This window comes from Dendrobates tinctorius, unplaced genomic scaffold (assembly GCF_039654945.1).
Source record: "Dendrobates tinctorius isolate UK_male_01 unplaced genomic scaffold, ASM3965494v1 ptg000010l, whole genome shotgun sequence".
Taxonomy (NCBI): Eukaryota; Metazoa; Chordata; class Amphibia; order Anura; family Dendrobatidae; genus Dendrobates; species Dendrobates tinctorius.
In genome coordinates this window covers 2,417,270-2,443,167 of record NW_027361678.1, presented here as the reverse complement: position 1 = coordinate 2,443,167, position 25,898 = coordinate 2,417,270, and the positions used below count along the sequence as shown (strand labels likewise).

The window sequence follows — 25,898 nt, the reverse complement described above, 5'->3', positions numbered from 1 at the left end:
CCAGTAGGGAAGCCCTGTAATTCACATTTTATTAAACACACGTACCATTTATTTATTGTTTGTTTGTTTTTTTTCACTTACGGTAATTTAATTAGATATGAGATTTGATTTCTTATGAGAATTTCTTACCATGCACCTTTTTCAATTTTCTCTTGTGCAGCAGAGATGATACTGACCATAAAGGAGACAGTGAAGGTGACGAAGACTCAGATAGGGACTGTCTCGCCGGCACCAAAGTAAAAGTCAAATACGGACGTGGGAAAACCCAGAAAATCTATGAAGCCAATATCAAAAGCACGGAGGTGGATGGAGGAGAGTTGCTTTACCTGGTGCACTATTATGGCTGGAATGTAAGGTAAGGCAGGGAGTCCTACGGGCTTTTGCACTTACAGTTCAGATTTGCTTATTAAAGGGATAGTCCAGGATTTATATAGTGAATACATATCCTTAGGGCGCAGTCAGACAGAGGTATAAATAGTAACGCAGTCCATGGACTGGCCAGTGGCTCTCCCAACCTATGCAATCGTCACGCTCAGGTCAGGAGAACGGCCATCTGACTTCGCCATTTAGACATATGATGAATATCCAATTGGTGTTGGTCTAACACCTGACACCCCCACTGATCAGCTGTTTGAAGCTGCAGCCAAAATAGCACTACTCCGTATGCTGCATAGTGGCCGTTCTCTGGTACTGCAGCTCATCACCTATTGAAGTGAAAACCCCTTTAACCCCTTAAGGACCAAGCCACTTTGTAGGTTAATGACCAGGCCTTAATTTTGAAATCGAACCACTGTCACTTTATGTGCTTATAACTTTGGAAAGCTTCAACGGATCCCGCTGATTCTGAGATTTTTTTTCGTGACCCATTGTACTTCATGTTAGTGGTAAAATTTCTTCGATATGACTTGCATTTATTTATGAAAAAACGGAAATATGGCAAATTTTTACGCTTTTGTAATTTTCAAACTTAATTTTTATGCCCTTAAATTAGAGATACACAGTTGTGGCCAAAAGTATTGACACCCCTGCAATTTTGTCAGATAATACTCAGTTTCTTCCTGAAAATGACTGCAATCACAAATTCTTTGGTATTATTATCTTCATTTAATTTGTCTTAAATGAAAAAACACAAAAGAGAATGAAGCAAAATGCAAAACATTGATCATTTCACACAAAACTCCAAAAATGGGCCAGACAAAAGTGTTGGCACCCTCAGCCTAATACTTGGTTGCACAACCTTTAGCCAAAATAACTGCGACCAACCGCTTCCGGTAACCATCAATGAGTTTCTTACAATGCTCTGCTGGAATTTTAGACCATTCTTCTTTGGCAAACTGCTCCATGTCCCTGATATTAGAAAGGTGCCTTCTCCAAACTGCCATTTTTAGATCTCCCCACAGGTGTTCTATGGGATTCAGGTCTGGATTCATTGCTGGCCACCTTAGAAGTCTCCAGTGCTTTCTCTCAAACCATTTATTTTCTAGTGCTTTTTGAAGTGTGTTTTGGGTCATTGTCCTGCTGGAAGACCCATGACCTCTGAGGGAGACCCAGCTTTCTCACACTGGGCCCTACATTATGCTGCAAAATTTGTTGGTAGTCTTCAGACTTCATTATGCCATGCACACGGTCAAGCAGTCCAGTGCCAGAGGCAGCAAAGCAACCCCAAAACATCAGGGAACCTCCACCATGTTTGACTGTATGGACCGTGTTTTTTTCTTTGAATGCCTCGTTTTTTTCTCCTGTAAACTCTATGTTGATGCCTTTGCCCAAAAAGCTCTACTTTTGTCTCATCTGACCAGAGAACATTCTTCCAAAACGTTTTAGGCTTTTTCAGGTAAGTTTTGGCAAACTCCAGCCTGGCTTTTTTATGTCTCGGGGTAAGAAGTGGGGTTTTCCTTGGTCTCCTACCATACAGTCCCTTTTCATTCAGACGCCGACGGATAGTATGGGTTGACGCTGTTGTACCCTCAGACTGCAGAGCAGCTTGAACTTGTTTGAATGTTAGTCGAGGTTCTTTATCCAACATCCGCACAATCTCGCGTTGAAATCTCTTGTCAATTTTTCTTTCCCGTCCACATCTAGGGAGGTTAGCCACAGTGCCATGGGCTTTAAACTTCTTGATGACACTGCGCACGGTAGACACAGGAACATTCACGTCTTTGGAGATGGACTTGTAGCCTTGAGATTGCTCATGTTTCCTCACAATTTGGTTTCTCAAGTCCTCAGACAGTTTTTTGGTCTTCTTTCTTTTCTCCATGCTCAATGTGGTACACACAAGGACACAGGACAGAGGTTGAGTCAACTTTAATCTATGTCAACTGGCTGCAAGTGTGATTTAGTTATTGCCAACACCTGTTAGATGCCACAGGTAAGTTACAGGTGCTGTTAATTACACAAATTAGAGAAGCATCACATGATTTTTCAAACAGTGCCAATACTTTTGTCCACCCTCTTTTTTATGTTTGGTGCGGAATTATATCCAATTTGGCTTTAGGACAATTCTTTTTGTGTTTTTTCATCTAAGACAAATTAAATGAAGATGATAATACCAAAGAATTTGTGTTTGCAATCATTTTCAGGAAGAAACTGAGTATTATCTGACAAAATTGCAGGGGTGTCAATACTTTTGGCCACAACTGTATATCACAAAAAATGGTTAATAAATAACATTTCCCACATGTCTACATCAAGTGTATCAGTAGAAAATGAACCACAATATTTGTTGTGCAATTTCTCCTGAGTACATCGGTACCCCATGTGCGGAGGAAGACCAATCTTTAGGCGCACGGCAGTGCTCAGAAGGGAAGGAGCATCATTTTGAGATTTTGAATGTCAAATTGGCTGGAATCGAGAGCGGACGCCATGTCGCGTTTGGAGAGCCCCTGATGTACCTAAACAGTGGAAACCTCCTATAGGTGACCCCATTTTCGAAACTAGACCCCCCAAAGAACTTATCTAAATGTGTGGTGAGCAGTTTGAACCCCCAAGGCATTCACAGAAAATTATAACGTAGAGCTGTAAAATTAAAAAATCATATTTTTTTCCCACAAAAATGATCTTTTCACTCCCAATTTTTATTTTCCCAAGGGTAACAGGACCCCAAAAGTTATTGTGTAATTTGTCCTGAGTACGTTGATACCCCATATGTTGGGGTAAACCACTATTTGGGCGCATGGAAAAGCTCGGAAGGGAAGCAGCGCCATTTCACTTTTTTTGGGCTGGAAATGAGATCGGACGTCGCGTTTGGAGAGCCCCTCGTGCCTAAACAGTGGAAACCCCCCACAAGTGACCCCATTTCGTTAACTAGACCCCCCAAGGAGCTTATCTAGATGTGTGTTGAGAGCTCTGAACCCTCAAGGGCTTCACAGAAGTTTATAACATAAAGCTGTAAAATTAAAAAATCTTTTTTTTTCCACAAAAATGATCTTTTCATCCCCAATTTTTATTTTCCCAAGGGTAACAGGACCCCAAAAGTTGTTGTGCAATTTGTCCTGAGTACGCTGATACCCGATATGTGGGGGCAAACCACCGTGTGGGTGCATGGCAGAGCTCGGAAGGGAAGGAGCGTCTTTTGACTTTTTCAGTGCAAAATTGGCTGGAATTGAAATCGGATGCCATGTCGCTTTTGGAGAGCCCCTGGTGTGCCTAAACAGTGGAAACCTCCCACAAGTGACCCCATTTTGGAAACTAGCCCCCCCCCCAAAGATCTTATCTAGATGTGTGGGGAGCACTTTGAACCCCCAAGTGCTTTACAGAAGTTTATAACGTAGAGCCGTGAAAATAAAAAAAATCATATTTTTTCCAGAAAAATGTTCTTTTTGCCCCCAAAATTTTATTTTCACAAGGGTAACAGGAGAAATTAGACCCCCAAAGATGTTGTGCAATTTATCCGAAGTACGCTGATACCCCATCTGTGGGGGTAAACCACCGTGATCGCCTTACTGCGATCTTTGGGAGGCAGAATTAACAATTCCACAAAAGGTGACTTTATTCTTTTGTCGGTGCGATTACAGTGATGCCTTTTTTCATGTTTTGCTTCTGTCACACACTAAAAGATGCCTTCTTTTTTTTTTTTTTTTTTTTTGGAAGAATTTTTTTGTAAGAAGTTTTTTCATCGCCGTATTTTGAGAGCTATGATTTTTCAATATTTCGGCCGACAGAGTCATGTGAGGGCTTGGCCTTCTCCTTCGCCTCATTGGGGGACACAGGATCATGGGTGTTATACTGCTGCCTCTAGGAGGATACTAAGCAATTACACATAGAAAATTGGCTTCTCTTCCGCAGTATACACCCTCTGCTGGTTCTATCCTGAACCAGTTCTTGCTTGGTGTCTGTAGGAGGCACTAGGGTCTGGCTTGAGACCCCAACATTATTATTTTACCTTTTACATTTGTACTTTTTTTTTTTTTTTTTTACCTTTTTTTTTTTTTTTTTTTCTTCTACGGATTGAAGGGGCGACAGGGCCTTTCAAGATCCCGATCTCCCAAAATCATCAACAGGCGGTCACGCGGAGAGTCGTCTCCCCTTGGCTTCCAAGGCTACCCTAGCCAGGTGGATCAAGTCCACCATACACGAGGCCTACCAACTTAAGAGTTCCCCTCTTCCGGCCGGTATCACGGCACAATCTACACGGGCAGTAGGGGCCTCCTGGCCCATTCGGCACCAGGCTTCGGCACAACAAGTGTGCAAGGCGGCCACTTGGACTAGCCTACACACGTTTACGAAACACTACAGAGTTCATACCCAGTCTTCAGCGGACGCGAGCCTGGGTAGACTGGTTCTGCAGGCAGCAGTGCCCCAAGTTTAGTGTCCTGCTAGCACAATATTCGTCCATTGCTTCTCACCCAGGGACTGCTTTGGGACGTTCCATGGTTCTGTGTCCCCCAATGAGGAGACAGAGTAAAGGAGATTTTTGTGTACTCACCGTAAAATCTCTTTCTCTTAGCCTCTAATTGGGGGACACAGCTCCCACCCTGTTGCCCTTATGGGCCGTTGTTATGGTTGAGTTCTCATATTGTTCTTTGAGCTAGTACATAGTAGCCTTCTTACAGGCATGGTTATGTTGTTTTTTCTCTGTTATGTTCCTCCTAATGCTTTTGCACAAAACTGGAGAAGGCTGACGCCGTCCAAGGGTGTATACTGCAGAGGAAAAATATTCAGGATTGAGAGTCCTCAGTAGTTGATACCTTTTAATGGCTAACTGAAAAGATGGTAACACATTGCAAGCTTTCGAGACTACTCAGGTCTCTTCATCAGGCTAGACTAATACAAAATCTGAAGTCACATATTTATGCACAATACAGCCTAGAAAAAATGCAATAGATAAGACAAGTGACGTGAAGCAGAACTATCAATATGGGAGAGGGAGAAACATAAATATAAACATTGGACCAGTTCATAGATAAGGAGTCCGGATGTTTTATGGTCCTCTGATTGGGGTCTAGTTCTGTGTTGTGATGCCCCCACACTGTTTTAAAAGGAAATTCCTTAATTGATGTAAAAAGACATAAAGCCATGCGACACATTCATTCCAGCACTGAGAGTGTCAAAGTTCGTCATAAATTTGTACTCCCAAACTCGTCTCTCTCTCTGAGAATTGAAGTTACCTTTCAATACCAGTATTTTCATATCCACGCTGCTGTGATCAGGAATACAGAAATGTTTTGCCACAGGTAGATCCATTCTTTTTTCTCTTATTGTGTGACGATGAGCATTCATCCTTGTTCTAAGCTTTTGCCCTGTCTCCCCCACATACAGACCCCCAGTTGGACATTTAGTACAAATAATTAAGTACACCACATTAGATGTAATGCAGCTGAAAGTACCTGCGATCTTGTAGTCCTGATGTGAGTTGGGGATCTTTATCTTGTCCGTGGTCATTATAAATGGACAGGTTTTACATTTTTTCTGGTTGCAAGGAAAGGTTCCTGCAGCTGTTGGAGAGGACAGGGAGCTTCTGACAATGATTCTTCTTAAATTTGGGGGCTACCTAAAACACAGCAGTGGGGGGGGTCTGGAAAAATGGATTTCAATCGGGCATCTTTTTGTAGTAAAGGTTGTAATTTCCGTGCAGCTCCCCTTAGCACCTCCAGATTTGGGTTGTAGGTGACTAGTAGAGGCACTCGGTTATTTTCTTCTTTAGCTTTGTAGTTTAGCAGGTGATTCCTTGACAATCTGGTGGATCTTGTAATTTGGTTTTCAATTGTTCTTGGATGGTAACCCTGATTCAAAAAGGTCTTTTTGAGGCGACCAAGGTGTTTGTCTCTATCCATGGGGTTGGAACATATACGATTGTATCTGATGGCTTGACTATAGATAATAGAGTTCCTTATGTGTTTTGAATGGAAACTGTCCTATTTAAGGTATGTTGGACGGTCGATTGGCTTCTGATACAGGGATGTCTCTATTTCATTGTTTTTTAGCTTAATGATGGTGTTCAAAAAATTAATCTCAGTACTGGAGTAGTTGAGTGTTAAATTGATGGTGGGATGAAATTGATTAAACTGTTCGTGGAACGTCTTTAGCTGTTGCTCAGACTCCGTCCAGATGATTAAAATATCATCAATGAAGCGGTAGTAGGCCAGGGGCCTGATGGGGCATGAGAACAAAAAGTCGCTTTCAAGCTTTGCCATGAAAAGATTTGCATACTGTGGAGCCATTTTACTTCCCATAGCTGTGCCAGTCTCCTGTAGATAGATCCTGTTGTCAAATTCAAAGTAATTGTGGGTGAGGATGAATTTTATAAGTTTCACCACAGCATCAGCATCAGTCCCTGTGTTTTCCATGAAGAGTTTGCAGGCATTTAAACCATCTTGGTGTGGGATATTAGAGTACAAAGATTCCACATCCATGGTGGCCAGGATGGTTCCTTCTGGTAGAGGACCTATTGCTGCTAGTTTATTCAATAGGTCAGTTGTGTCCTGAATGTAGCTGGATGTATCCTTCACCAGTGGTTTAAGAATACCCTCTACCCATCCAGATACCTGCTCAGTGAGGGTGCCCACACATGAAATAATAGGTCTTCCTGGATTTCCAGATTTGTGGATTTTGGGAAGCATGTAGAATGTCCCTATTCTTGGAGTCTCTGGTATCAGGTCATCGCCAGCTCTTATGGACTGGTCAGGCAGACAAGAAACCAACTTGTTTAGTTCCTTGTAATAGTCCTGTGTAGGATCCGACTCCAATTTTCTATAGTAGCGTGTGTCCATAAGTAATAAGTAATATAAGTAATATATTATATATAATATATATATAATCTGGAGGTGCTAAGGGGAGCTGCACGGAAATTACAACCTTTACTACAAAAAGATGCCCGATTGAAATCCATTTTTCCAGACCCCCCCCACTGCTGTGTTTTAGGCAGCCCCCAAATTTTAAGAAGCATCATTGTCAGAAGCTCCCTGTCCTCTCCAACAGCTGCAGGAACCTTTCCTTGCAACCAGAAAAAATGTAAAACCTGTCCATTTATAATGACCACGGACAAGATAAAGATCCCCAACTCACATCAGGACTACAAGATCGCAGGTACTTTCAGCTGCATTACATCTAATGTGGTGTACTTTATTTGTACTAAATGTCCAACTGGGGGTCTGTATGTGGGGGAGACAGGGCAAAAGCTTAGAACAAGGATGAATGCTCATCGTCACACAATAAGAGAAAAAAGAATGGATCTACCTGTGGCAAAACATTTCTGTATCCCTGATCACAGCAGCGTGGATATGAAATTACTGGTATTGAAAGGTAACTTCAATTCTCAGAGAGAGACGAGTTTGGGAGTACAAATTTATGACGAACTTTGACACTCTCAGTGCTGGAATGAATGTGTCGCATGGCTTTATGTCTTTTTACATCAATTAAGGAATTTCCTTTTAAAACCGTGTGGGGGCATCACAACACAGAACTAGACCCCAATCAGAGGACCATAAAACATCCGGACTCCTTATCTATGAACTGGTCCAATGTTTATATTTATGTTTCTCCCTCTCCCATATTGATAGTTCTGCTTCACGTCACTTGTCTTATCTATTGCATTTTTTCTAGGCTGTATTGTGCATAAATATGTGACTTCAGATTTTGTATTAGTCTAGCCTGATGAAGAGACCTGAGTAGTCTCGAAAGCTTGCAATGTGTTACCATCTTTTCAGTTAGCCATTAAAAGGTATCAACTACTGAGGACTCTCAATCCTGAATATTTTTCTATCTACAGGCTAACACGGTACAAAGATATGCATCTTTCCTGTACTGCAGAGGAGGAGCCAAAGTTAATCTTTTTCAGATTATGCATAGTGTCGCCTCCTAGTAGACAGCAGCATAACACCCATGGTTCTGTGTCCCCCAATTAGAGGCTAAGAGAAAGAGAGATTTTACGGTGAGTACACAACAATCTCCTTTTTGGGGATGATCACGGATTCTTCCCCGAGGGATGGTAATTCTCCCTCCAGGAAAGATCTCAATGCGGATCATGTATTCTTTCCCCGAGGGTTGGTAATTCACATCCTCACTGAGTTGAGGAACGTCGTTTCTTCCGGTCCACTGGTTGGGGTGCATTTTTCTGTCCCACACTGCCCAGGGACGCTGGTCCATTCAGGAATCTCATCTCCTGATCAATATCCTCGCGATTCGGGCAAACGGGATGGCCCTTCATTGTTTCCATCGACTTTTGGCCAGCCGTCCCATTCGGATCCAGATGGACAATGCCACGGCGGGGGCGTGCATTAATGGCATGGAGCAGAAGAGTGATGCTCGAAGTAGCATACATTTTCCAAACTAATGTTATAAATGTGGGTTCTTGTAAAACAACCAAGCACATAGGGTGACGTGTGTTGCGTGTAGGGCGTATTCCCACAGAAGAAACGGAGAAAGTAACTTTGTATAAGCAGAATACCCCTTTAGATAGCTTAGGTTATTGTCTCCTACTTTTACAGTGAATGTTGGAGTATTAGTAGAGAGCTTTCTGTTCGATGTTTTTCTTCTGTGAGATCCGAATATTGACGTGTCATTTATTCTCTTCCAGGTATGACGAATGGGTAAAGGCCGACCGAATCATCTGGCCTTCAGAGAAAGGGGGAACGAAAAGAAAGCAAAAGAAAAGAACAAAAGTAATTCTAAACCTTACTTCTAATGTTTGTCTTTAGTTCTAATGCAACGCTGCAACTAGTGCAAAGTAAATTGGATGCTTAAAGCGTGACCTCAATTTTAAATTATATTCCATAGATCAATAACACACATGAAAATAGGAAACTTTGCAATGTAATTTATCTGAGAAATCTGTTTCTTTCTCCTGCTGGACAGATTCTCAATTTATCATTTGTCTTCAGTATACAGACTTTGTCATTACTGAGCTAGGAGATGACAGTTGGTGCTTATAAAGTCCTATGGAGGTTTGAGGAGCTAGAAGCTGACACAAACATTCTGCTGCAAGTTCTCTTGAAATGACAGTTACAGTTCTCCGTAGAACATTGAGTACCAACTGTCATCATCTATCCCAGTAATGGGAAAATCTGTCTTCACTGAAGACAAATTTTACCCAAGAATTGATAATTTTGAGAATGAGAGATGAGTCCAGGAGGCGAGAGAAGCTGATTTCTCTGATAATAGAGATTACAAAATTGTTTGGTTTTTTTTCAGATGATTGAATTACTAAAAATTAAAATGTAAAATGGTGGTTAATCTTCCAAATTTTGGGGGGTGAGGGGGAATCTGATGCACAGCACAAAAAAGTAAACTATTTGGTTCTTGCAGAATAAAGATGAGAACGACGAAAAGAAGGATGAGGAGAAACACAAAACGAAGCGAGGACGACCTCCCTTAAAGTCAACTCTGCAGACTAATGTGGCTTGTGCTATGCCCAAGACCCCAAATAGTGAGAGTAAAGCAGCCAATAAACTTGTGAGGAACAGCCTGCCCGAAAATAACTTCTTGTCGAATGGATTGGAACGTAAGTGCACCAACAACTCGAGGTCAGATCAGTCTAAGGACTCATTCACATGTCAGTTTTTAGGCCATGTGCACACGTAGTGGAAGGTGCTGTGGATTTTTCCGTGTGGATTTAGAAAAATCCGCATGTTAATCCGCAGATCAAAAGACCTGCGGATTAGCCTGCGGTTTTCCCCTGCGGTTTGACACCTGAACAATGGAGCCGGTGTAAAACCGCTGTGGATTCCGCACAAAGAATTCACATGTTGTGAATTTGAAACCGCAGCAAATCTGCTCGGAAAAATCCGCAGCATGTGCACTGTGTTCTTTAATTTCCATTGAGTACAATGGTACTGTACAACGCAGTAAAATCTGCTGCGGTTCCGCAGGGCCAAAAAATGCTGCGCATCCGCAGCAGAATCCGCAAAGTGTGCACATGGCCTTACAGTTTGGATGGTCAGTGTTTTTCATTATATTCATAATTACACAGGTCTATTGACTTCTAAAAGGGAATCTGTCAGCAGGTTTTTGCTATATAAAATGAGAGGAGCATAACAGAGGGCCCGATTCCAGGGATGTTCCACTTACAGGGCTGCTTAATGTAGTTTTCATAGAATACCTGTTTTGTCTGATGTAGATGTAATAGAGCGCTGTGTATAACCCCACCCACACTCCTGATTGGCAGATTCATGTGTACATTGTCAGCAAGCTGCCAATCAATGTTATGGGTGTAGTTACACAAAGTAGCTGGACTGCCTCGCACATGTCTCCTAGTCCTCTATTGATAACCTCCTGGTGATAAATCACTGTTTGTATTGAAACTGCAGCACACAGCCTAATAAGTGAGACATCCCTGGAGCCAGGGTCTTGTGGCCTATATTATGCTACTCTTAGATTAAATAGCAAGCATTTAAGATACTTTTTTCTTTTTACCATTGGTCTGAGTAAAAACTGAGACTTGTACTTTTTTCGGTCTCTCGACGAAAAAAACGTACCCATTCAGATGAAAATGTCTGCGGTGGGGGAAAAAATAGACAAGACACAAATATCATTGTAGTGCTGTTTCTTTGAGTGGGTGCTAGGCGAAGCTCTGTCGACTGTGTATGGGGTTTCGTGATGCCATGCAGCAGATGTTGGTGGGGAGAGCACCGATTCTTTGTTCCTCCTGCAAATTACTCATGATCATTAGAGGGTCTCAGCAGCTAGATGCTGCCTCTAGGAACCTATTTAACAAGTTCTTTCTCTTAAGTGTTGTCCACTAATACTTACCTTTCTACACTTTTCAAGCAGCTCGAAGGAGGACGAGGAGGAGCTCGGGAATGTACGACTCCGATAGATGCTCCAATGGTGAGTTCTTGTCATATCCCTGCCCATATAAATGTGTAGGTAGATACAGTTATACATACACATACAGAATATATATACAGTATATCCTGAGACTCTCCCGTGTAATGATTGTTAACTCTGATCACAGATTCATCCACATCGGAAAGCGAGTTAGAGGAGGCTCCCGAAAAGTCACCTGTGAATGAGAAGATTTTACCAACAGTTGAAAAGGAGCCCGAGCAAACGGACAGCTTGGTTGAAACAGTTATTGAAGAAGCAGCCCCAACTGTTTGCACTGCCATTGATCCAGAAACCAGCCCTATAAAGCCAGCAGAAACCCTACAGCAAGAGGTGCAGGAAAGCGAACAAATTGTTCAGTGTTACGTGAAGCAGACGGAGGAAATGATTGAAGTCAAGGAGGTCGAAAATCTGCCTAAAAAAGGAAGAAGAAGCAAAACAAAAGAGCAGTGTACGGAGACTATAAAAAGCGTCCACGGGCCCATAGAAGACAGCGTGGTAGAACCCAAGATAGAGCCCAAAGTAGAACCGGAGGCGTTAGACTTTCCATCGTTTGGCTCCTTACAGACCAGGGAGTTTCTCCTTGTTCCAAAGGAATTGGACCTTCCAAATGATCATCAGATGAAGGAGAAGAAAGGATGTAAAAGGAAACCTGTGGAGCAAACCACCCCAGAAAAGAAGCTGCGCACAGAGTCCGAACCAGAGCTGCCAATCATTACAGTGGAAGAGAAACTGGTAGAAAGCTGTGAAGAGCTGGAGCCCATCAACACCATTAAGGAAGAGCAGGTCCAGAATACCAATGAGGAAATGCCCTCTCTAACCGCGGAGCTAGAACACGTGCAGAGCACTAGGACGGAGGACTATGACATGCCATTGACGGAAATCGCAGGGATTTCATACAGGGACGAGCAGGACGATATAATGCCCATGATTGGGCCAGAAACTCTGGTTTGTCATGAAGTGGACTTAGACGATTTTGATGAAAAAGACAAGGTGGAAGACATAGTAATAACGAAGCAAGAGCCAGATACACAAACTGTGCTTGCCCCCACGCTGCAACCAGCTGTCCTCCCACCTCATACTTACTCTGAGCCGTCTCCCCTTGCACTGAGCCATGATGAGTCTCACAGTATAAAGAGCGAGAGTGACATCACTATTGAAGTGGACAGTGTGGCGGAAGAGTCACAAGAAGGCCTCTGTGAGAGCGAGTCTGCTAATGGCTTTGAAGCCAGCACCACATCTAGCAACTGCAGCATAACCGCCCAAGAAGCAGAGATGCGGGACAAAGGTAATCTATCCTGGCGTACACGAATGGCGGCAATGGCGTTTGGTTACCGGGACAGTGGTCCGCTGTCAGCCCGTTCCTCCACATTCCGCCTGCTGTCGGCCCGCGCTCTCATTCAACCCTCCTGCTATCGGCCTGCGCCATCCCCCATGCCCACACCCCCACACTGCGCCAAAACCCCTTTCTCCTCTCCTGCCGTAAAGCCGTTCTCTCCATAATGTGCCACGTGGTTGATTTGGCCATCTCTGGTTTGAGCTCCTTTAAAACCATAGAGCCATAGATATTGACTGCTTTGACTTCTATTATTATTAATTATTATAGCGCCATTTATTCCATGGCGCTTTACATGTGAGGAGGGGTATACATAATACATACAAGTACAGTAATCTTAAACAATACAACACACGACTGGTACAGGATCAGAGAGGACCCTGCCCATGAAGGCTCACAATCTACAACGGGATGGGTGAGGATACAGTAGGTGAGGGTAGAGCTGGTCGTGCAGCGGTTTGGTGGATCGGTGGTTACTGCAAGTTGTAGGCCTGTTGGAAGAGGTAGGTCTTCAAGTTCTTTTTGAAGGTTTCCATGGTAGGCGAGAGTCTGATATGTTGTGGTAGAGAGTTCCAGAGTAGAGGGGATGCGCAGGAGAAGTCTTGTATGCGATTGTGGGAAGAGGGGAGTACAGAAGGAGATCTTCTGAGGATCGGAGGTTTCGTGCAGGTAAGTACCGGGAGACTAGGTCACAGATGTATGGAGGACTCAGGTTGTGCTTGGCTTTGTATGTCATGGTTAGGGTTTTGAACTGGAGTCTTTGGGTAATGGGGAGCCAGTGCAGGGATTGACAGAGGGGAGAGGCCGGGGAATAGCGGGAGGACAGGTGGATTAGTCGGGCAGCAGAGTTAAGAATAGATTGGAGGGGTGTGAGAGTGTTAGAAGGGAGGCCACAGAGCACAAGGTTGCAGTAGTCAAGGTGGGAGATGATGAGGGCATGGACTAGGGTTTTTGCAGATTCTTGGTTGAGGAATGTACGGATCTGTGAAATATTTTTGAGTTGAAGTCGGCAGGAAGCGGAAAGGGCTTGGATATGTGGTTTGAAGGAGAGATCAGTGTCAAGGATATATCTGATATATCTATATCTGAAACTGAACCTGTCAAAGACTGAACTCCTGGTGTTTCCTCCCTCTACTAATGTACCTATACCCGACATTGCCATTTCTGTGTGTGGTTCCACTTATTACTCCCCAGCAACAGTCCCGCTGTCTTGGGGTCATACTTGATTCCGAGCTTTCCTTTGCCCCCCACATTCGATCACTGGCTCGCTCTTGTCATCTGCACCTCAAAAACATTTCTAGAATTCGACCTTTTCTTACCTTTAACTCTGCAAAAACTCTTACTGTTTCTCTTATTCATTCTCGTCTCGACTATTGTAACTCTCTTCTAATCGGTCTCCCTCTTACCAAACTCTCCCCTCCAATCTGTCTTGAATGCTGCAGCCAGGATCATATTCCTCACCAATCGTTACACCGATGCCTCTACCTTGTGCCAGTCATTACACTGGCTACCCATCCACTCCAGAATTCAGTATAAACTTATTACCCTCACTCACAAAGCCCTCCATGGCTCAGCACCACCCTACATCTCCTCCCTTGTTTCAGTATACCACCCTACCCACGCCCTCCGTTCTGCTGATGACCTGAGGTTAGCATCCTCAATAGTCAGAACCTCCCACTCCCGTCTCCAAGACTTTACACGTGCCGCGCCAATTCTTTGGAATGCACTTCCCAGGTCAATACGATTAGTCCCCAATCCCCACAATTTTAAGCGTGTCCTGAAAACGCATTTATTCAGACTGGCCTACCGCCTCAACACATTAACCTAATCTATCCCTGTGTGGCAGAGCCAAAAGTTTTACCATAACCAGGTTCCCCGCATCATTCTCCCACATGCTTTATGCATCCATTAGCCCTCTGTGTCCGTACTGTCACACACCTAACATTATGGCTGGTCCATACAATCAGGGCAACTGTTACCACCCACCTTTCGTGTCTACCTCTTTCCTCATAGACTGTAAGCTTGCGAGCAGGGCCCTCTTTCCTCTTGGTATTTGTTATAATCTACTGTATGTGATTATTGTTATGCTGTAATGTCTATTGTCTGTACAAATCCCCTCTGAAATGTAAAGTGCTGCGGAATATGTCGGTGCTATAAAAATAAAGTTTATTATTATTATTATAAGGATAACCCCGAGGCAGCGAGCTTGTGGGACTGGAGAGAGTGGGCAGCCGTTTACTTTAATGGATAGGTCTGTTGGGGGGGGTCACGTGAGATGGGCGAAAGATTATTAATTCTGTTTTGTCCATATTAAGTTTTAGAAATCTAGCGGAGAAGAAGGATGAAATAGCAGACAGACATCGAGGGATTCTGTTTAGTATCTATGAAGAGATTACACCCTATTTAGCGCCTACAGGCCCTGTAAAGATGAAGGAAAATTAAATTGGCTGTTTGAAATTAAGAATATTTAGTTGATGGGTTATTTTTCCATAGAATTAGCTCCACACATGTCTATGGTGTTGTCTGGTACTGCAACTCTGGCGTTAACCTGCCGTACCACACACAATACAATGGTCTAAAGTGTCACTATTTCTTACGATTGGATCACATTTTTATCATTTTCGTGCTTTATTAAATCTCAGGCCACAAACGGATCAGTGACTGCCACATTGGAGCACTAGCCAAGAAGCAGAAGCGTACACCAAAGCGACTAAATACGTCCTCAAAAACCGAGAAGAATGGAATCGGTGAGTCAAATGTGCTGGTGTCATCTGATGAACGGCTTGCACTATTTTGCAGTCCTTTTTTCATGTGTTTTCACCACTTTATGAAATGCTTAATTATTGGTATTGTTTCAAATTCAGGACAAAGCAGTGACAGTGAAGACCTCTCTGCCGTGGACAGCGCCAGCAAGTGTTCCCCAGCGAAACACGTCATTGTCCCCAAGCCTCAGAAGATCATGAGATCACCAGCAAGAATTATGTCTCCGCACACAAAAGATCTGGAGAAGGATAAGCATCGAGAGAAACAGCAGCACTCCTCAAGGACGTACAAGTGGACGCTGCAGCTCAGTAAGTACCTGGTTTGTGGTCGTAATGCCTTTTGGAAGGTTTTGCAATCCATAAAACTGAATAGTCAAAAAATAGGAAATGCTGAAACTGGGTGAGAGAGGTGAGGACTGGTTGGAAGGTGCCTGAATGATCAGTTGAGCAGTCTGTCTCACAAGACGCTAAGCCCACCCAGATTATGCTGAGGAAAGGGAGGGGGGTACTGCAGTTTATTTTTGAGCGAGTAACAGTCTTGCAAAAATCATATGTTTGCTAAATCAGGAGTCACTGCTTTCCAGTGAATTTCGCATCTGGTCCCCATACGGCACCCTTTTTATGACGTTCATATTTATAAACGTCATAAAATTGGTGCCCTATGGGGACCAGAGGAGAAATCTTTATGCTTTTACCAAAAGGCATATAGACAGCAGTTTTTCCTGACTGGTGGATCCTCTTACGTTGTCATCTGGAGAAATTGCCCAGAAAGTCAAGTGTCTGACGGTTTCTATACAGACCACCGTACCTGTCACATACAGGGGTTGGACAAAATAATGGAAACACCTGGAAACATCAACAAAAGTTAGTTTATTATGGTGTAGGTCCACCTTTTGCGGCGACTACAGCCTCAATTCTCTGAGGTATGGATTCATACAAGGTGTGAATTGTTTCCAAAGGAATTGTAGCCCATTCTTCAGTTAAAACACCCTCCAGTTCTTTGAGCGACGATGGCGGCGGAAATCCACGTCTACCTTGAATCTCTAAAATCGACCATAAATGCTCAATAATGTTGATGTCTGGGGATTGTGGGGGCCAGATGAGATGCTCAACTTCATTAAAATGTTCCTCGTGCCATGCTTTAACGATTCTAGCTGTATGAATTGGTGCATTATCATCCTGAAAGATGGCGTTCCCCTCCGGGAACAGTGCTTGAACCATAGGATGCACTTGGTCGCCCAAAATGCCTAAATAATCTCGGCTGTTAATTCTTCCATGAAGGGATATCATTGGCCCGGCGGATCTCCACGAAATAGCACCCCAGATCATCACAGAACCTCCGCCATGTTTTAAGGTTGGGAGAAGGCAGTCTGGATGGAATGCTTCTTTCAGCTGTCTCCAAACGTACACTCGGCCGGAGGTCGGAAATAGGGTAAAAGATGATTCGTCTGAGAATATCACATGTTTCCACTGCTCAAGGGACCAATTCTGGAGGTTTCTACACCACTCTAAACGCTTGGAAACATTTGTCATTGAGAGCAGCGGTTTTCGAATTGCAGCTCTTCCGTGGAATCCAGATTTGTGCAGCTCCCGACGAACAGTTTTCGTGGAAACTGGGTTCTGTAGGTGTTCATTGAGCTCAGCGGTGATTTTCGGAGCCGTGGTCTTGCGATCCGCTCTCACAATTCTCTTTAGAGTCCGACAGTCTCTCTGTCAACTTTGACTTTCGGCCGGACCTGTGCTTTGCTGCGGACGTTTTTCCTTCTCTTTCAAACGCAGTCATTACTTTGGAGACAGTACCTCTTGACACGCCAAGCATTCGAGAGGCGTATATACAAATATATAAACACAGTAACTGAGCATGTTGAGGGCAGGTAGCAGTAATAAGACTTCCACATTTAGGCTATGTGCCCGCGTATGCAGAAAACTGCTGGCTAAAAACCGGACTCCTTCCCAGGAAAAACGGAATTTTTTTTATTCGCTTTTTTTTGCAAGTTTTTTGCGTGTTTTATCTGTTTTTTATGCGTTTTTCTTTTCCGGAGCATCCACATTCTCATAGAATATAGTTGGAAATGTGTTTTACTCTGTCGCCTCATTGGGGGACACCGAACCATGGGAACCATGGTGTTATGCTGCTGTCCACTAGGAGGCGACACTATGCATAATCTGAAAAAGATTAACTATGGCTCCTCCTCTGCAGTATACACCCCTGGACGGCGTCAGCCTTCTCCAGTTTTTGCTTAGTGTCACTTAGGAGGCACACCTAAAGATTTTTTTTTTTTCCCTTTTTATTTTTTTCCTGACGGACTACAGATGAAGAAAAGTGGGTCTCCTGCGAGACCCCCGGCATGGCTCCTTCCTCGGCCCCTATTATAGGGTGCCCAGTTGAAGTTGAGGTGGCTATTCCCCATGTTGCTCCTTCCCCAGTCCCTCGGGTACTGGTTTGAAGTCGAGGCCCCCTCCTTCCCCAATTCCCTTGGGTTCTGGGTTGAGGTCGAGGGAAGGATGAAGCGCCCTGTTGGTGACAGCAGTACCCTCCCTAATCCCCCTCTGGGGGCATTAGGTTGAGACTCCTCAGGTAGAGCCTGTACAAGGCAGCATTCTGCGGCTCCAAAGCCAGGGACCTCCAGCCCAGCTGCGGGCTCCTGTAGGGGCCGGGGGGAGTGCACGCAGGCATAGCGCATACAGACACAAGGCTCCTGCGCCCCTGTCTCTGCGGCAGCGCCAGCTCCATATCGCCTCAGGGGGACCCCTCACAGGGCCCCGGCTCCTGTTACTAGCCCCACCGCTATCCTGCCTTTAGATCTGGGGGGTCTGATTCAGATCCGACCCCCTCCCGGACATCCGCTCCGGCCTGGAGCCCTTCTGAGCATCAGACTTCAAATTTAGACCGCGGCTTCGGCCTAGCAGAAGCCGCTGCCTCCTCCCCGCCCCCCCGGATGACAAATATGACACCTTACAGTGTCATAGAAGGGGCGGATCGAGACAGAAAGGGCGCGTTTTTACATAAGCTCTGCCCACCCTTTTCAGCTCTCCGCCCCCTTCCTCCTCATCCTCTCAGCGGCCATTTCTGGGTCAGAGTTGCTGCAGGAGAAGGCATTGTGACATCAGCAGCACGTCAGCCAGTCTCTGGGGGCACAGGACTGTGAATCTACGGCGCTGGACCTAGGGGCACACTGGTGGGGTAAGATCACAGCTGGATTTTCTTACTCGGCTGTGAATCCATATTCCCTATAAGGCTCCCTGATAGGTTTCCTCTGCATAGCCAGCCCTTCTGCACTTGGTGTACTATGCCAGGCTCAAGGTACAAGAGAACCAGGCAGGACTGCTTTTATGCATTCTGCACAGCCTGCAAAACCACTCTCCCCAGTGGCAGCACGTACCCACACTGCCGGGATTGTATCCAAAATACTGGGTCAGAACCCCAAGAGGCTCCTACCAATGCTTCAGCGTCTGCTACCATGCCGGAATGGGCTACTCAAATGTCGCAGTCTATGACACAGTCCATAGATAACTGACCTCCACATTACTCCAGGCTCTGCAGGGTCATGTCTCGGCTATGACGTTACCCAGCAAAGGGACAGCTCCACTCTGGGACAGGCCGTTTCTGGATCTCCCAGACGTAAGCGGACCCACAGGTCGCGTTCATCTGCGTCATCCCATAGCACACGGTCATCCCCCTCTAGGGAGAGACACCATAATTCCAGGTCACCTAGACCGTCCCCTACTAGGGACAGACAACGTAGATCTCCACAGCGACCCCCGACCACAGGAGACCTCCGCCCCAGTTCGCCCACCAGGGAACGCCTCAGCGATACGCAGGATTCGGAAGGCATCTGTGACTCCGACTCAGACAACGAAGCGGAGAGGTCTCTTGTCCCCGGTACCCCTAGCAATGCAGTGCTAGTTGAGGACATTATCTCGTCCATCCATCGGGTGCTGGACATTTCTGATCCACCCCCGGAAGCCCCAGAACACAAGATTTGCTTTGAAGGTGTTCTGAAACCGCCTAATGTCTTCTCTAATCACCCGGAATTTCAGGCAATACTTACTAAGCAGTTTTCGCAGCCCGAAAAGAAATTCACCAATCGCAAATATTTGGAGGCAAGGTACCCTTTCCCACAGAAGGACACCAAGGAGTGGACAGATCCGCCCGAAGTGGACCCTCCAGTCTCTAGACTAGCAGCACAGGCCCTCCTGTCACTGCCAGATAGCTCAACCCTTAGAGACGCAGCAGACCGGCAGGTAGAACGCATGGCTCGTTCAATTTTCGAAGCGGCAGGGGCCTCCCTGGCTCCCGCGTTCACTTCAGTCTGGGCGTCCAAAGCCATTTCTGGCTTGGGCCAAAAATTTGCAGGATGGCCTCCAAGCTTCCAATCCTGAGCTGTCGGACCAAGCGGTTCAAATAGCAGTGGTAGCAGATTACATGCTTCATGCAGCTCTGGATTCCGCAAGAGGTGTAGCGGGAATAGCATCAAACGCCATCACAATCCGGCGTATCCTTTGGCTACGGGAATGGAAAGCGGACGCGGCCTCGAAAAAGTCCCTCACACACCTCAGTGGGCGACTTTTCGGTGAAAAGTTAGACACAATGATATCCAATGCCACTGGGGGGAAGAGTACCTCTCTCCCTCAACTAAAACCATAGCGCACGTTCAAAAGGCGTAACCAAACACGATTCCGATCCTTTCGGAATTTTTCAGGCTGGTCCGTCTCGCGTCCAGCACAAAATCGTAACCGCTCTCCACGCAGGGACAACCCACGGGCGGCGCAGAGGCCGGACAGGACCTGGCAGCCGAAAGCAGGCCAGGCAAAGCCCAAAGGAGGAAAACCTCAGACTTTCTCCTCATCATGACTCACAAACTCCGGAAGACACCCCACCCGTAGGCGGACGACTTTTACTCTTTCAGCAAGTCTGGCTGCCTATTACAGAAGACAGGTGGGTCAGGGAAATAGTGTCTTCCGGATACAAGATAGAGTTCACTTCCAGCCCACCGAACTGGTTCTTCCTCTCTGTTCCCCCAAAGCCGCCAGACAAGGCTCGTGCCTTCCGCCACGCGGTTTCCTCCCTCCTTCAAGCAGGAGTCATAGTACCGGTTCCCGCAACCGAACGCTTCCGAGGGTTCTACTCCAATCTATTTTTAGTCCACAAAAAAGGAGGCAGCGGTACAGCCCATACTGGACCTGAAACAACTCAACAAATATGTATGGGTTCATCATTTCCGCATGGAGTCCCTTCGGTCCATCATTGCGTCCATTGAGCAGGGAGAATTTCTCGCCTCCATAGACATACAGGACGCATACCTGCACATACCGATTGCTCCCGCCCATCAGAGATTTCTCAGGTTCGCTATCGACCAGGATCACTACCAGTTCGTGGCTCTCCCGTTCGGACTCGCCACGGCTCCCAGGACATTTACAATAATCATGGCAGCCACCATGGACGTTCTACACTCCAGAGGCATAGTAGTCGTTCCATACCTGGACGACCTTCTTATCAAGGCTCCCACCTTCAAGGACTGCAAGGTCAGCGTCTCAATCACAATCAACACTGAGTCGCCTGGGCTGGTTAGTCAACTTGCAAAAGTCATCGACTACCCTGAGTCCGTCTCTGACATTCGTGGGGATGCTATTCGACACCTCCAGGGGTCTGGTGCTCCTACCCAGGGACAAGGCACTGACTCTCCGTCTTGGAGTTCGCATACTCCTCCGCAATTCCCCCCGATCTCTCCGGTTTGCCATGAGAGTCCTCGGCAGGATGGCAGCAGCAATGGAGGCGGTACCATTTGCCCAGTTTCACCTCAAACCCCTTCAGCTAGCCATCCTCAAGTCCTGGGACAGGAATCCTTTCACCCTCGACAGGGAGTTCCGGCTAACATCGAAAACCAGGAGGTCACTGCACTGGTGGCTCAAGCCAACCTTGTTTGCAAGGGTAAAATCCTTTCTCTCAGGTCAATGGAAGGTTCTGACCACCGACGCAAGCCTGACAGGTTGGGGTGCGGTGCATCTACATCACAGGGCACAAGGCAAGTGGTCAACACTGGAAGCGACCATGCCCATCAACGTTTTGGAGATTCGGGCCATCTTCCTTGGCACTGAGAGCCTTTCATTACTTGCTGGCAGCCTCTCATATCAGAGTATAGTCGGACAATGCCACGGCGGTGGCATATGTGAATCACCAAGGCGGAACCCGCAGTACCCAGGCGATGAGGGAAGTGGCACATATCCTCCACTGGGCGGAAGACACGAGGTCGGTACTCTGCGGTCCACATTCCGGGTGTGGACAACTGGGAAGCCGACTTCCTCAGCAGACAAGGAATGGACTCGGGGGAGTGGTCTCTCCATCCCGAAATTTTTCACCAGATCTGCCGTCGCTGGGGGACCCCGGACGTGGCCCTAATGGCATCCCATCTCAATGCCAAGGTCTCCAACTTCATGGCCAGGACACGCGATCCGCGGTCGCTCAGAGCAGATGCCCTGGTTCAGGACTGGACCCAGTTCCAGCTTCTGTACATTTTCCCACCCCTCCCTCTGATCCCCAGAGTCATGAGGTAGATCAAACAAGAGGGAGTTCCAACCATCCTGATCGCGCCAGACTGGCCCAGACGTACATGGCACGCCGACATCGTACAACTTACAGCAGACGCTCCCTGGCGTCTCCCCGACCGTCCCGATCTTCTGTCACAAGGCCGGTTCTACCACCAGAACTCAGGGGCTTTCAATTTGACGGAGTGGCCCTTGAGACCTGGGTTCTAACCCAAGCAGGGCTCTCACAGGACGTCATTAAGACCATGATCAGGGCACGGAAGCCAGCCTCCGCCAAGATTTATTACCGTACCTGGAGAACTTTCTTCACCTGGTGCGAATCTCACGGACAGATTCCACTCCCTTATTCCCTCCCAAAAGTACTTGGTTTTCTCCAATCGGGTCTGGACGCCAGGCTATCCCTGGGCTCGCTCAAGAGCCAGGTGTCGGCATTCTCAGTGCTTTTTCAGAAGCGCATTGCTAACAAGCCGCAAGTAAGGACTTTTCTCCAGGGAGTTTCCCGATTGGTTCCTCCCTACAGACGTCCACTGGAAACGTGGGACCTCAACTTGGTTCTGACAGCATTGCAAGGACCACCTTTCGAACCTCTTAAGGAGGTCCCACTCCGCATTCTATCACAGAAGGTGGTATTTCTGGTGGCAATCACTTCGCTACGCAGGGTGTCGGAACTGTCAGCACTCTCCTGCAGATGGCCCTTCCTGGCTTTTCACCAGGACAAGGTGGTTCTCCGTACAGTCCCATTCTTCCTTCCGAAGGTTGTGTGCAACTCAATGAGGAAATTTCACTGCCATCCCTTTGCCCGGTTCCGGTTCATAGAGTGGAGAAGGCTCTGCATACGCTTGACCTCGTTAGGGCATTGCGTATATACGTGTCCAGGACTGCACCCTTCCGGAAGTCTGATTCGCTTTTCCTTCTTCCGGAAGGCGTTCGCAAGGGTCTGCCGGCTTCCAAAGCTACCCTTGCCAGGTGGATCAAGTCCACCATACAAGAGGCTTACCGCCTTAACAATTCTCCTCTTCCGGCCGGTATCACGGCACACTCTACACGGGCAGTAGTGGCCTCCTGGGCCATTCGGCACAACAAGTGTGCAAGGCGGCCACTTGGACTAGCCTACACACGTTTACGAAACTCTACAGAGTTCATACCCAGTCCTCAGCGGACGCGAGCCTGGGTAGACTGGTTCTGCAGGCGGCAGTGCCACAAGTTTAGGTACCTGTCTGCACAATATTCGTCCATTGCTTCCCACTCAGGTACTGCTTTGGGACGTCCCATGGTTCTGTGTCCCCCAATGAGGCGACAGAGTAAAGGAGATTTTTGTGTACTCATCGTAAAATCTCTTTCTCTTAGCCTCTAATTGGGGGACACAGCTCCCACCCTGTTGCCCTTACGGGCCGTTGTTATGATTGAGTTCTCATATTGTTCTTTGAGCTCGTACATAGTGGCCTTCTTACAGGCATGGTTATGTTGTTTCTATTATGTTCCTCCTAATTCTTTTGCACAAAACTGGAAAAGGCTGACGCCTTCCAGGGGTGTATACTGCAGAGGAGGAGCCATAGTTCATCTTTTTCAGATTATGCTTAGTGTCGCTTCCTAGTGGATAGCAGCTTAACCCCATGGTTCTGTGTCCCCCAATTAGAGGCTAAGAGAAAGAGATTTTACGGTGAGTACACAAAAATCTCCTTTTTTTTCCGCAAAATTAAAGAACATGCTGCGTTTTTTACCGCGATGCGGTTTTTTTTGCGGAAAAAAAACGCATCATGTGCACAAAATTGCAGAATGCATTATAAGAATGGGATGCTTAATGTATGCGTCTTTAAAGCGTTTTTGCATGGAAAAAACCGCTTATGTGGGCACACAGCCTTAAGGCCGATTTTACACAAGCATATGCAAAAATACTGTTTTTCATACTGAAAAGAAAATTAAAAAACTTCATCCGTACTGTCTTTCATATGCCAGTCTTTGATATTCATATGAATCGGATATGTGGTCTTGCAGGTGATGCCTCTTCTTTTCTCTAAGTTAAGTGATTGTGCAGGGATTCAAGGCTACGGTGTGTAAACATAGCCCAATACTTGTTCAATTTTTTTTTTTTACTGGCAAGTGCTTCCAATGAATGCTTTGGTTGGGGGGGCCGCCCTTACTAGTGATGGTGTTTTGATCTGAAGGCATAATGGCTATGTGCTCTACTACATCATGCACCGCCTACAGACAAGAGCAGTGCTTTTTCTGGAAGGAAAGCAGCCATGGCCGACCCCTGACAACTGTTAATGTGCTTTTGAATCGATCTAAATAAATTCCATATCTTTCATGTATTCTGTAGGTGAGTTGGATAACCTGAATGGGGCAGAAAAGATTGTTTTTCTCCAAGACAAACTGCAAGAAATCAGGAAATACTACATGTCTTTGAAATCTGAAGTAGCTACAATAGACAGGCGGCGGAAGAGGTTAAAAAAGAAAGATCGGGAAGGTACGTTTGGATTGCCGTCTGAGTGCTCGTATGCAGAAAACTGATGCAAGTTTACTTAGAGCAGTTTTTTTTTTTTTTTAGTTGTTGCTTCCTTGTAATGTGTATATATATATTTTTTTCATCCCTTCTACTTCAACAGTGTCCAATACAGGAGCATCCATGTCATCTGCGTCTTCTGAGACTGGAATGAGCCCTTCATCGTCTTCTCCCCCACAGAACACACTTGCTCTTGAGTGCAGGTGATATGTCCCTCCACCTCAGCAGTCTGCTGCCATGGACACTTATCCTCCTCCCCCCACCCCACCTTTAACCCACCCACACAAAAGCACTCAACCGGCTTGACATTGCCAAGTAATTTTTTTTCTTTTCTTTTTTTTTTTTTTTTTTTTTAAATTTCCTCTGCTGGATTGCTTTTTTTCCCCCCAATATGTATTTTCTTTTTTTATTTATTTATTTTTTTACTTTATTTTGATTTAGGTATAGGAGACTAGCAGTCAGCGTGCCATAATGGCTTCTTACTTTATTTAACCCAATGAAACTACAACTTTTTTTTTTTTTTTTTTAAATTGACAAATGTCTGAATAAAATTTCAAGGCTCTCCCCTTCCCCTCAAAAATAAAATATAATAATAATAAAATATTCCACATCAATAAATTAAATAAAAAAGGCGCAGTGCATACAATAAACATCAGCAGGCTATTACAGATACAAACGTGGCAGCTGCACTTTACTACAAAGCTGCAAATTAGCCCCTGATGTTTTTTTTTGTTTTTTTCTTTTCCTAGTTTTTCAGAAGCACTTGCAATGTACAGAACTGCCAAAGTCCAGTGTATTCAGCCGAGTGCCCAGTTTTAAAGCTGTAAGCGAGACAAAATATATTGTGTAAGGGAATGTAGTGGACTGAAAACTACATGAAGAATATTAAAAAAAAATATATATATAGTCTTCCACTTTTTACAGGAATTTAGAGCACAGAATTATGCAACTATTTTAAATGTTTATTAATGTTTACAGTGGAATTGTGAATCTGTTTTCAGTGGACTATCTTATCCCTTGACAAAGATATTTTGTCTTTTTTTTTTTTTTCTATGTAATTTCAGAGTTTTTATTTTGTTACAAAAAAAAAAGACAAAAAGAAAATATATGACAACGGCGAAGTTATTTAACAAGATTTCTAAAGCTGATTTTTTTTTTTTTTTCGTGTAAAATAAGGTATTATCTTGCAACTTGTTAAATATATTTATTCAAACATTGGATGTTGTATTTTTATGTATTTTTTAAAATATTAATAAAAAAACCAGACAAAAATAAAAGAAGGGTCTAGCTTAGTCCTCTCTTCCAATACAACTGTAGCTCTTAGCCTGGTTTACACAATGGTATTCTTTTGTTTTTTATTAAGCCAAAATAACAAAGTTATTTCTTAAATATATATATATATATATATATATACATATATATATATATATATATATATATATATATATATATATATATATATACACACAGTGCCTACAAGTAGTATTCAACC

The 25,898-nt window shown here is 45.1% G+C and overlaps 1 protein-coding gene across 6 annotated transcripts in view; it reads left to right on the top strand.

The window, feature by feature from the left end:
- ARID4A (AT-rich interaction domain 4A) overlaps nucleotides 1-25,569 on the top strand; it is a 145,352-nt gene extending 119,783 nt beyond the window's left edge. For 4 of the 6 annotated variants that reach the window (XM_073585683.1, XM_073585690.1, XM_073585671.1 and 1 more), the window contains exons 17-25: nucleotides 161-355; nucleotides 9,014-9,098; nucleotides 9,742-9,937; nucleotides 11,203-11,262; nucleotides 11,390-12,547; nucleotides 15,238-15,342; nucleotides 15,460-15,666; nucleotides 24,224-24,370; nucleotides 24,510-25,569. In XM_073585683.1, coding sequence (XP_073441784.1) covers nucleotides 161-355; nucleotides 9,014-9,098; nucleotides 9,742-9,937; nucleotides 11,203-11,262; nucleotides 11,390-12,547; nucleotides 15,238-15,342; nucleotides 15,460-15,666; nucleotides 24,224-24,370; nucleotides 24,510-24,613 — 2,257 coding nt within the window. In that variant the 3' untranslated portion in view covers nucleotides 24,614-25,569. The remainder of the gene's footprint in view (nucleotides 1-160; nucleotides 356-9,013; nucleotides 9,099-9,741; nucleotides 9,938-11,202; nucleotides 11,263-11,389; nucleotides 12,548-15,237; nucleotides 15,343-15,459; nucleotides 15,667-24,223; nucleotides 24,371-24,509) is intronic. The other 2 variants (XM_073585695.1, XM_073585691.1) reach the window with 2 other exon arrangements.
- The last annotated feature ends 329 nt before the right edge of the window (nucleotides 25,570-25,898 follow it).